At 41.0% G+C, this 13322-nt stretch overlaps 1 protein-coding gene across 1 annotated transcript in view; it reads left to right on the plus strand.

Moving 5' to 3' along the window:
• The window catches only part of mlh1 (mutL homolog 1, colon cancer, nonpolyposis type 2 (E. coli)), a 116266-nt gene that overhangs the window by 84893 nt on the left and 18051 nt on the right, over positions 1-13322 (plus strand). The window contains exons 13-17 of the mRNA XM_072263063.1: positions 1235-1383; positions 4132-4240; positions 5449-5512; positions 5599-5763; positions 6875-6967. Coding sequence (XP_072119164.1) covers positions 1235-1383; positions 4132-4240; positions 5449-5512; positions 5599-5763; positions 6875-6967 — 580 coding nt within the window. The remainder of the gene's footprint in view (positions 1-1234; positions 1384-4131; positions 4241-5448; positions 5513-5598; positions 5764-6874; positions 6968-13322) is intronic.

The following is a 13322-nucleotide window of genomic DNA, read 5'->3' on the forward strand; positions in this document are numbered from 1 at the left end:
GCTCCCCTCCCCACTTCTCTTTCTCCCCAGGCTTCCCGTCCCATTATCTTCTCCCTTCTCCAGCTCTTAGATCCATCCCTTCCCCCTCCTGTCTTCTCCTATCATTTCGGATCTCCCCCCTCCCCCTCCCACTTTCAAATCTCTTACTATCTCTTCTTTCAGTTAGTCCTGACGAAGGGTCTCGGCCCGAAACGTCGACTGTACCTCTTCCTACAGATGCTGCCTGACCTGCTGCATTCACCAGCGTTTTTTGTGTGTGTTGCTTGAATTTCCAGCATCTGCAGATTTCTCGTGTATGCTCAAGTCTCTTATTTAATCTGTCTCAGTCTTTAGGACCCAGCGACGCACCAACCGTACGCACATCTTCCCGTATACTTTAAATCATCTCTAGATTACTTATAATACCTAATACAATGTAAATGCTATGTAGATAGTTGTTATACTGTATTGTTTAGGGAATAATGACAAGAAAAAATTTTATTTCCAACAAAAACATTCAATAAAACATAAAAATATACAGCTTCAAACGAACCGAATCAAACACAAGGTAAATGAGTTTTTGGAATAAGTGTAGAATGTCACTGTCACTATAAAACCTCAGTAACTTGTCTTTCTGTTTATTTAAATCATATACAGTGGTAGTTCCGACTCTATTTTCTTCAGTAAGACGCTACACAGACACACCACAATCAAGCTTCTACAATAACTCCACTTTCTGCATTATTGATAATGAAACAGATGTTTCCTTCTCTTTTTCTCATTGTTACCCCGAGGGGTATCTGCAGCTCTTTTTGACATTTTCACAGTGAAATTAAACACGAAGTCAACAGTGAACACAAAATATCAGCGAACAGCAAATGCACGTGTAGCTAGTATGAGCGCTGAACCACAACTGACGTCTGGTGGACTCTGCTAGTGCTGTCACGGCACACCTGAGTGACATCAGCTGTTGGCGAGAAAAACTTGGGTTTTCAGAGCTTTTTGGATTTCGGAATTTCGGATAAAGGAATGTGCACCTGTATTAGGCATAGTACTTTAGCATGATAAGCCATGAAAACTCCAGGAACATATAGCCTAACTAACAGGTTGTCAAAAGAAGAAATGAGAAGTCACCCAGTTGTGAAAGTTGGATGGAGGTGGAAATAATCATGAATGGGTTTTATAAAATTGTTAGTCTATTATATTGACAGTAATGTAGTTTGATATCTGAATAGGGTGTAATTTTATTTGCCAGAAAACGATCAAGGGCCGAATTGCCAGATGAAGAAAAGGAAATGAACTCCAGTCATAATACGACAGCTGCTCATCTTCCAAAGAGGCGAATTATTAACCTTACCAGTATACTCTCTTTGCGGGAGGAGATCAACAGTCAAAACCATACAGGTACAGCTATTAGATGAGTCTTTTTCTTAAGGAGAAACACAAGTTGTGTGCTAATATCACGTGTATTCAACCCATCATTGGGGTCTCAGCCTGAAACATTGACTCTTTATTCTTTACCATAGATGCTGCCTGACATGCTGAGTTCCTCCTGCATTTTGTGTATATCATTGACAAATGACATAATATCCCTATTTTCACAAGGGATTGTGATGTATCACATTTGAAACTCCACACAGGCTGATGCTTTTCAGAACCTATTTGATAGTTCATCATGTTGCAAATCAAAGTTGTTTTTACTTCATAAATTGTCTGAGAAGAATCAAGTTTAATATTATTGATATATGTTGTGAAATGTGTTGTTTTGTAGCAGTAGTACATTATAATACATAACAATAATGTATAAATTACAATAAAAAGTATAAGCAAAAAATAAATTAAATATATAGTACAAAAAGGGAGGGGGGAAATAGTGAGGAAGTGTTCATGGGTTCATTGTCCATTCAGAAATATGGCAGAGGGAAATAAGTTGTTTCTGAAACATTGGGTGCATGTCTTCAGGCGCCTGTACCTTAGTGATAACAATGAGAAGAGGCTATGTCCTTGGTGATTATTGATGCTGCCTTTTTGAGGCATCGCCCTTTGAAGGTGTCATCGATGCTGGGGAGTTTAATGCCCACGACGGAACTTGCTGAGTTTGCAACTTTTTGCAGCCTTTTCCAATCCTGTGCAGTGGCCCCTCCATACCAGTTGGTGATGTAACCAGTTAGAATGCGGTCCACTGTATATCTGTGGGAATTTGCAAGAATCTTTGATGAAATAGCAAATTTCCTCAAACTCCTAATGCTGTCATAACTGCTGTCATGCCTTCTTTGTAATTGCATCAATATGCTGGGCCCAGCATCGATCTTCAGAGATGTTGACACCCAGGAGCTTGAAACTGCTCACCCTTTCCACTTCTGATTTGTTGATGAGGATTGGTATGTGTTCCTTCTACTTCCCCTTCCTGAAGTCTACAGTCAGTTCCTTAGTCTTACTAACGTTGAGTGTAAGGTTGCAACACCACTCCACTGCCAATCTATCTAGCTGCTGTACACCACCTTGTCACCATCTGAAATTCTGTCAAAAATAGTTGTGTTGTCAACAAATTTATAGCATTAAATTGACTGTGAGAAGGAGCCTAAGGCCATAAGTTCAGTATTCCATAAGGAAGAATGGGAAGAGAATTGTATTCCCAGTGGATCTCCCAGTGGCCACACATTTTAATTCCACATCCCATTCCCATTCTGACATGTCTATCCACGGCCTCCTCTTCTATAAAGATGAAGCCACACTCAGGTTGGAGGAACAACACCTTATATTCTGTCTGGGTAGCCTCCAACCTGATGGCATGAACATTGACTTCTCTAACTTCCGCTAATGCCCCACCTCCCCGTCGTACCCCATCCGTTATTTATTTTTATACACACATTCTTTCTCTCACTCTCCTTTTTCTCCCTCTGACTATATCCCTTGCCCATCGTCTGGTTCCCCCTCCCCCCTTGTCTTTCTCCCCAGACCTCCTGTCCCATGATCCTCTCATATCCCCTTTGCCAATCACCTGTCCAGCTCTTGGCTCCATCCCTCCCCCTCCTGTCTTCTCCTATCATTTTGGAGCTCCCCCTCCCTCTCCCACTTTCAAATCTCTTACTAACTCTTCCTGCAGTTTGTCCTGACGAAGTGTCTCGGCCTGAAATGTCGACTGTACCTCTTCCTAGAGATGCTGCCTGGCCTGCTGCATTCACCAGCAACTTTGATGTGTCTTGCTTGAATTTCCAGCATCTGCAGTATTCCTGTTGTTAGAGAATTGTATTTTTCTGTTGATTGATGGGCCTTTAGGAATATGTGCTAAATGACAGAAAGCAGCTTTACACTTAGTCTTATGGGCATGGGTTGACAAGGGAGTGGAATGGGGCATAAGGTCAGGACATAAAACATCATCATTGATTTGTTGTGGAGATAACTCGTTCATGTCTAGGTACAATATTCTGTGAAAGTAGAGATTGACTGCAGATGGTCAGTGTGTGAGCATGTGCTCCACACCTTGCCCTTTCATTTTTCCACTGGAAATACAAAACAGGCAATGGACATTCATTGAGAGAGATTTACTGATCTGAAGCATTCAGTGTCACAGTGATCTACACTTACCAGCAATTTCTTCAGATTCTCACTATCTGCCAGTGAGGTTTTTCTACTTCTATTGTTGCATTTTATTTCCTAAATATTAGAATATAAATCAGTATAGGATAGGGATGGGCCCTTTGGCCTACTGAAATGCCTCTATTGTATTTGTCTCCAACACCAGGCATTGCATTACATATACCTGCCACTTAGCTTGTGAGGGAGAGAAACATAACTTGCCCTGCACATCATCTTTGAACTTCCCCCTCTTGCCTTAAATTCATGCCCAGTAGTATTAGACATTTTGACTAGTGGTGAGGGGAGTGTTGGGGGTGGGGAGAAATGCCAGCTGTCTATCATAATTTTATAAATGTTATTGATTTCTGGCATCAGAAGGAACAGTCAAGATTGATGCCAAGAAATTCAGGGCTTGGGTCATGAATCAGCTACTAAGAATTTAGAATGATTTGTTTGTACTTGTGTTGTGAAACTAATACATGTCGGATACAATCACGTGGTATGCACCTTGACAATGTAAGGAGATATTATCATTGTGTCGCAGATACTAACTCTAAGTCTTTTATTTTTAAGGCCTCCAAGATATGTTACAGAATCATGTATTTATAGGTTGTGTGAATCCTCAGTGGGCATTGGTGCAGTACCAAACTAAACTTTACCTGATCAACACTACTAAACTCAGGTATTTTCAACATGCACGCAACCGAGAGAGTACTGTTTAATGTAGATGTGGCCATCAATAGCTTCCATGCCAGTGATGACAAGGAACTTTTTTTAAAAATTGGAATAATATGAAAATCTCACTGCTAGAAATGTCTTTTTAGAAGAAATTGATCAATTGCAAGAAGGTGGTGCAGCATACAGTGCTGCTGCTTTAGATCCATGGACCCAGGTTAAATCCTGATTTCAAATGCTATCTGTGTGCCATTTGCACGTACTCATGATTATGGGTTTCCTCCCACATTTCAAAATAGTTCTGGTACAATAATTGGCTACCTTTGGTACAAGTTAATGTGGGGAAAAATCAGAATTTACTGGTTATTTGTGAGACTGAATAAGTTACGAGTGTAGAAGCAAATGAGGGTTGGGAATAAGACAGATGGGATTGGACCCTTAGGAGCTGATTTGAACCTTTTGGGCCAAATGGCCTTCTCCTGGGTTGCTATAAAACCTCAACAAATATTTAGGTTTACACTAACTTTGCAATATGCAAAGTTGCGTTATTTTGTAGAATTGACAGTCGTTGATATGTACATGAGTATACAAACAGTAATTATAAACAATTGTGGTTCACCCAGTTTGTTCCATGTCACAATGGGGATTTTTTTTTTAAAAAAGCAGATAACAGAAGCAAGGAGGGGGTAAGAAAGCTTGGAAATTCTTCTTCAGACCTCTTGGTTAGCACACTTAGTCCAATAGTTTGCTCCAGTCTTGAATTGTAGTCCTGCATTTTATAAGAAAACTTTGCCCCTGCTAGAAATGGATCTGTCTTCACTTGTAGGACTTTAGTGATTAGTGTTCACTGTTGGCAGCTATCCACTGGTTTTTGAGAAAACGATCATCCATAGGATCTCTACTGTATCTCCAGCTGAAGGAACAATCACCTACGTTGGAGACACCATCAATAACAATATGAGATGCTGTGGAGGCAAGATAACAAGTTGAAAATTCACTGATTAAGGTGTATAATAAAGCAGATTACTGTTCAATTATGGAGAAATCATGAAAGACAGCAGAGCTGCTTATTCATGTTATTGATATGATTATCAATTATAATTTAGAGAAGTATGGAGTGCAGAGTATAAATATTACTGTGGGGCTGAGCAACTTTGTTTTTGTGAAATATCTTGTTTATACACCGTTTTCTGAATAAAATGTGTTATTTTTCAGTCAGGAATTATTTCACCAAATCTTGATCTATGACTTTGGCAATTTTGGAGTTTTGAGGTTATCGGTAAGTATGTCTGGTGGACGTTTTTTTTCCCATGGGTTTAGTCACCAGTTGAAGACACTAAATTTGTTCTTTCACTTTGTGTTCAGACCCCAGCCCCACTGTATGAACTGGCCATGATGGCACTGGATAGTCCAGAAAGTGGGTGGACAGAGGAGGATGGTCCTAAAGAAGGATTAGCAGAGTATATTGTGGACTTCCTGAAGACAAAATCTGAAATGCTGCAAGATTATTTTTCCCTTGGTATTGATGAGGTTAGTACATAACTTAAGCTGACTTAATATTAACATTATTCTCCATCTGAAGTAGTTTGTCGATTCCTTGCTGAAAGTCAATAAAAAGAAAATAGCAAGGTATCTAATTTTACACTCTCAACTTGTTGGAGGATGCAGACTGGGGAAACAATTCTTCAAGGACCTTTGCCCTATCAACCATAAAAGGCAGGATCTCCTGACGACTGCCTATTTCAATTCAATTTCACAATCCCATTCTGATACGTCTATCCATGGTGTCTACTGCCGTGATGAGGCCAGTCTTATATTGGAGAGTCTTCATCCTGATTGCATAAAGATTGATTTCAAAGCTCAAAGTAAATTTATTATCAAAGTACATAGGTTACCATATACAACCCTGAGATTCATTTTCTTGCGGGCATACTCAATAAATCCATAATGGAATCAATGAAAGACTACACCAATTTAGCGTTCAATCAATATGTAAAAGACAATGAACTGTGTAAGTACAAAAAGAAAGAAAGAATAAATAAGCAATAAATAACAAGAATATGAGATGAAGAGTCTTTGAAAGTGAGTCCATAGGTTGTGAGAACACTTCAGTGTTGTGGTAAGTGAAGTTATCCCCTTTGGTTCAAGAGCCTGATTGTTGAGGGCCAAATTTCAGTAATTTTTTTTTTTTTTTTCGTTTCCTCATTCTGGCTCTCCTGTTACCCTTTCTCTTCCCCTTACCTGCCCTCACCTCCCTCTGGTTCCTCTGGTTCCCCTCCTTCCCTTTCTTCCATGGTCCGCTGTCCTTTCTTGTCAGATTCCTCCTTCATTCCTTTACTTTCTTCACCCATTCCGTCCCGGCTTTGTCTTCATACTTACCTTCCTACACCTACCCATCATCCCCATCACCTGGTTTCATCTATTACCTATCTTTCCCCTCCCCCACTTACTGATTCTGGGTTCAGCCCCCTTCCTTTCCACTTCTGACGAAGGGTCTCGGCTTGAACATAGACTATTTATTACCCTCCAAAGATACTACCTGACTTACTGAGTTCCTCCAACATTTGTGTGTGTTGCTCACGTTTTGCAGCAAGCTTGAGGTTAAGCATTCTCAAAATGGATTTACTGTGGTTATTCACAGGAGGGAAACTTAACTGGACTACCTCTGCTTTTAGAAAATTATATTCCAGCCCTTGAGGGATTGCCGATGTTCATCTTGCGTCTAGCTACGGAGGTAGGTACTTTTACACTCTTAATTCAAGGAATATGGGTTTTGCAGGCTGAGCCAGATGGGGGTGAGCTGCTGCCTTGAACACTGTAGTCCTTGAGGTATGGAGAGAGAGTTCCAGCATTTTAACCCAGCAATGGTGAAGGAATCAGTCGTATGTTACCAATCAGGAAGGCTTGAAGGACAATTTCCTGATGGTTTTGTTCCAAAGCCTTTGCTGTCTGAGGAAGTTTGGTGAGTTAATCATACGAAACATAAATGGCCCTTTTGTCCAACTCATCTACGTTGATCAAGTTGCCTACCTGAGCTAGTGGTTTTTGTATTTAGCCATATTTCTTTCAACATTTACTATCCATGTATCCAGTTGTCTTACATTTTGTAATTGTACCTGCTTCTAACACTCCTGACTGTGTTCCATGTACCCAGCACCCTCCATGTGGAAAAAGTTGCTCCTCAGGTGTGCTTTATACTTCCCCTTGTACTCTAGTTTTAGACTCCTCTACCCAAGGAAGAAAACAGCAACCTTATCTTCTACTCTCATGATTTTTAAACCCACTATAAGGTCATGCCTTAGCCTCCTACAGGGAGGAAATGCAACAGCCTATCTTTTTACCCCCTAATAACTCAAATCCTGTGGTTCTAGTAATGTCCTTGCACCCTTTCCAGCTTAATGGTATTCTTCTTACAGCTTGGCAACTAGAATTGCACATAATATTCCAGATGCCTCTATATCCTGTTCAGCTGTAGCATGATGTTCCAGCTCATGCCTTGACCCATGTTGTTGCATGGAAGAAGTCACTAGAGAAAGAGTACTGGTAGATATGAAACAGCCCCTTTATTCGGCAGAACAAGATACAGCAGCCGGCATATGGAGACACTTTTGGTAGAAAGGTCTCATTGGCCTAATGTGGGGCTCACTATTTTGTGTACTAAATGTCAAAAGACAATTCCATATTTGCAATGCTTTCTTTGGGACTACACACAAACTTCACACTTCCTGATTCGCACCCACACCACAGACATCTAATGAATTTTAATCAGCATTTTCTGGTTTATGATACACAGCTTTTAGGAGCTATTGTTCATTTAATTTAAATCTACAGTTTGCATTCAGATTTGAAAATCAGTGGCTGAGAAGTCCTTTGCTAAATGTTAATGTGCTAAACCCAAAAATCGCTCTAACACCCCATCAACTCAAGCTTACCATATGCCTTCTTACCATCCTATCGACCAATGTCATCACTTACAGGGAACTGTGTCCTTATAGTGCAAGGTTTATTTGTTCTGTGTCTTCAGAGCGCTGCCATTTACGATGTAAGTTCTGCCCCTGTCTAACTGTATTCACACTAAATTCAATATGCTATTCTTTGGTCAACATTCTCAGCTGATTTATAGATCCTGTTGTAATCTTAGAAAGTCACCTTGACTGTCCACAACGCCTCCAATATTGGTGTCATCTGCAAACTTGGTAACCATGCCATCTACACTATCAGTCAAATTACTAACATAGATGACAAACAGCAGTGGGCCCAACACTGATCCCTGTTGCACACCACTGGTTACCGACTGTGCTGCAACACGCAGCTCGAACCACATCATCAAGTTTGCCGATGACAGGACCGTGGTGGGTCTCATCAACAAGAAGGATGAGTCAGCATACAGAGAGGAGGTGCTGCGGCTAATAGACTGCTGCAGAGTCAACAAACTGCCTCTGAATGTGAACGAAACAAAAGAGATGGCTGTTGACTTCAGGAGGACACGGAACGACCACTCTCTGCTGAACATCAACGACTCCTCTGTAGAAATCGTTAAGAGCACCAAATTTCTTGGTGTTCACCTGGCAGAGAATCTCACCTGGTCCCTCAACACCAGCTCCATAGCAAGAAGGCCCAGCAGCATCTCTACTTTCTGCAAAGGCTGAGGAAAGTCCATCTCCCACCCCCCCATCCTCACCACATTCGACAGAGGTTGTATTGAGAGCATCCTGAGCAGCTGCATCACTGCCTGGTTCGGATTCGGATATTGCAGCACCTCAGATTGCAAGACCCTGCAGCAGATAGTGAGGTCAGCTGAGAAGATCATCGAGGTCTTTCTTCCCGCCGTCACTGACATTTACACCACACGCTGCATCCACAAAGCAAACAGCATTATGCCTTCATACCCCATGCACCCCTCATACAAACTTTTCTCCCTCCTGCCATCTGGCAAAAGGCACCAAGTATTCGGGCTCTCACAACCAGACTATGTAACAGTTTCTTCCCCCAAGCCATCAGACTCCTCAATACCCAGAGCCTGGACTGACACCAACCTACTGCCCTCTACTGTGCATATTGTCTTGTTTATTATTTATTGTAATGCCTGCACTGTTTTGTGCACCTTATGCAGTCCTGGGTAGGTCTGTAGTCTAGTGTAGTTTTTGTGTTGTTTTACATAGTTCAGTGTAGTTTTTGTATTGTTCATGTAGCACCATGGTCCTGAAAAACATTGTCTCGTTTTTACTCTGTACTGTATCAGCAGTTATGGTCGAAATGACAATAAAAAGTGACTTGACTTGACTTGACCAATCTTAAAACGCTTCACTTACCACCCTCCGACTCCTATCACTAAACCAATTTTGTATCTAGTTGGCTGTTTTACTTTGTATACTATGTGATCTAACCTTCAGGACAATTGCACTATTCAGGACCTTAAGAATACCAAACAGTACAGCACAGGAATAGGCCCTTGGTGCTGTCCTGGCCACGTAGACAGATTAATCTAACCCTGTCAGTCTGCATATGGTCCGTATCATTGCATTCCCTGCAATTTCATGTGCCTGTCCAAATGTTCTTAAAGAACACCATTAAATCCGCCTCCACCACAACCCCCTTATCACCCACTCACCCCCAACCCACTAGTAAAGGATTTCAGGCATGTACCACTCGTGTGTGTATATATACACACACCCTTTAATATTCCCCTTTCTGCTCTTAAAACTATGCTGTCTGTGTTTGAAATTTCCGTTCTTGGATGTTGGGGAAGAAGACCAATCTGCCCTATTTGTACCCCTCATAATTCTCTAAATATGCCCCTTGGCCGCTGCTCCAGGAAAAAGAGCAGTCCAAGTTAGCCGATCTTCTCATTATCTCTAATTCAGGCATCATCCTGCTGAACCTCCTCTGCACTCTCTCCAAAGCTGCTTCATCTTTCATATAATTTATTAATAATTTATATTTAAAGCATAGGTTGATAGTTTTATTGATAGGTAAGGACATCAAAGGTCACAGGAAAAAGGCAGGAGAATGAAGTTGAGAAGTGGTGGAATGGCGGTACAGACTCAGTAGACTGAATGGCCCTAATTCTGCTACTAATTCTCATGGTAATGTGGCAGCTAGGACTGCACACATACTCCAAATGTCAGTTCACAGCTTTCATATTCATTGCTGTGACTGATGAAGGAAAGTATGTTGTATGCCACCTTTACCACCCTGTTTACTTGTGTTGCAATATTCGAGGAGCTGTGGACTTGTACCCCAAGATTTCTCTGTATGCAAATATTCCGAAGGGTCCTGCTATTTATTGTATACTTTCCTCTAGTGTTTAACCTCCCAAAGTGTCGTACCTCATATTTGTCCAGATGTGAAATTTCTCCATGCATCTCTCCAACAAATTTATAAAGCTTTATAGAATTTTACAGCACAGAAAAAGAACTTCTGATCCAACTTGTCATATCGATTAAGCTGCATGCCTCAGCTAGTCCTATTTTCTGTGTTGAGCACATATCCCTCCTAAACCTTTCCTATCGATGTACCTGTCCAAACATGTTAAAATGATGCCTTAGCCTCGAGCAGCTCGTTCCATGGACTCACTGTACTCCATTTTGCCCCACTGGTCCTTTTTTTTTAAACCTTTCCCTTCTCACACTAAAGTCCTCTAGTTTTTTATTACCTTTCTCTCGGGAGGAAGACTGCATAATTTCTATCTATGCCTGTCATGTTTATTTTTATTTAGAGATACAGCATGGATCAGGCCCGAGAGCCCAACGAGCCACACCACCCAGCAACATATCTATTTAACTATAGCCTAATCTAATGACAGGACCTGCTGGCCCTGGCCAGCCAGTGTTGTTGGGCATCCGCACTGGACTTCCTGGGTTTGAATCTGGCCAGCTCCTTGCGTGCTTTCCATCCATGCTGGGTTGAATGTTGAGCTAACAGCTCAACCTCATTTTTTAAAAAAAAAACAGACAAATGCTAAAGAAATTGCCCAATGCTTCACAATGCGTGGAGAGGAACAACAATCAGAGGACAATGACCAATTAACTTACTAATCACTATGTCTTTGGACTATGGGAGGAAACCAGAGAACCTTTGTAGTCATGGGGGAAACGTACAAGCTCCTTACTGACGGCACTGGAATTTAACTCTGAACTCTGGAACACCTCAAGCTATAGATGCATTTCACTAACTGCTAGGCTACCTCTATATTGTGCACCTCTATAATGTCATCCTTGGAATGAAGCCCGTCGTGATGGCAGACATGTCAGCCCACAACGCCAACAATTTGTTCTGTGCCACTTGCCTGATGATGTGCAACTGTCCCGTATTCCTCCCTCTACTTTAACTTATGGTCAATTCTGAAATATTGCACAGTGTTAGTGTTTTTTTTACTCATCGCCCATTTCTTTGTTAATTCAGACTTTCTTCAGGATGAGTGCTTTAACTTTTATAACCATAAGTTTCCATAAATATCTGTTTATAATCAGTCCAATCCTTAGAACTGCCACCTGACGTTGCAAATAATTGCTTCCAAGTTTCATATCTTTAATTTTTTTCACTTAACTCTGAACATTTTTTTCATGCTCCAAGATGCATGTTAGCAACTCCAGTATTCCATAATGTGAATATATGGAGATGCTGATGCTTTTGGCATCTGGCACACCATCACATGTTTGCGACACTCCATTCCTTTGTTTTAAACTCACCATGCACAACATTGAGTTAAAAACTGAATTATAAATAGGTTGGGGTAGAAATAACATGCAACAGTCTAAAAATTCTGCTAATTCAGCATGATTAGCTCATTTTTCTGGATTACCCCTAAATCCTGAGCATGCTGGATAGAGTTTCACTGTATTCTGAAAGATTGTATATTATCTGCTGCTTAATTTTAATTGAAAAATCTCTTACCTAATTTACTTTGCATTCAGCTAGCTCTGCTTTCATGTTCTCATTGACATTACTTAAATTAATATTCATTTATTTATTTTTTGTATAATTGATTTTTTAGATTACTGTTCTTGAGCCCTTTTTTTTGCTCCATCAGAATCTTTTTCCCAGGGTAGAAATGTCAAATACCAGAAGACATTGTTTTAAGGTTAAACGTTAGACATGGGGGAGCTGAAAGGCAATGTGAGCAGCAAGTTTTTTTTAAACAATAGGTTACTAAGTAGTAGTGAAAGCAGGCAGCTTAGTGGAGTTTGAAGCTTTTAAATAGACACATAAAAATTAACTGATTGGAGGGATATAGATGGTACACAGGAGGAGGACATTTTAGTATTCAAGGCGTATGCTGTGTTGGTTTCATTAGTCAGGGGATTATGTTCAAGAACAGTGTGATAATGTAGCTCTATTAAGTCCTGGTTAGACCACTTAGAATATTGTGTTCAGTTTTGGTCGCCTCATTTATCGGAGCAATGTTGAACCTTTAGAGAGGGTGCAGAGATTTACCAGGATGCTGCCTAGACGAGAAGGTATAGGTTATGAAGATAGAATCATAGAACACCTCAGCGCAGAAACAAGTCCCTTGGGCCTTCTGGTCCATGCGCAACTAGGAATCTGCCTAATCCCATTGACCTGCATCTGCACCATAGTCCTCCATACCCTCCCATCCATGTTACCTACCTAAATTTCTCTTACCCCACACCTACCACTTAAACTAGCAGCTCGTTCACACTCTGAGTGAAGTTGTTCCCCTTAAACATTTCACCTTTCTCCTGTGTCATGTACAGTCTTCCAATATAAAGAAACAAGCTAGAACAAATGCAGATTGAATCGTGTGGGGATGGAACTGGACTCTCTGACGATGGTGTCTGAAAAGAGGATGCTGTCCAAGTTGCTGCCATCTTGGACAATCTCTCCCATCCACTACATAATGTACTGGGTGGGCACAGGAGTACATTCAGCCAGAGGCTCATTCCACCGAGATGCAACACAGAGCATCATAGGAAGTCATTCCTGCCTGTGGCCATCAAACTTCACAACTCCTCCCTTGGAGGGTCAGACACCCTGAGCCAATAGGCTGGTCCTGGACTTAGTTCCTGGCATAATTTATATATTACTATTTAACTATTTATGGTTTTATTACTACTTAATTATTTATG

Source organism: Mobula birostris, chromosome 1 (genome assembly GCF_030028105.1).
Source record: "Mobula birostris isolate sMobBir1 chromosome 1, sMobBir1.hap1, whole genome shotgun sequence".
Taxonomy (NCBI): domain Eukaryota; kingdom Metazoa; phylum Chordata; class Chondrichthyes; order Myliobatiformes; family Myliobatidae; genus Mobula; species Mobula birostris.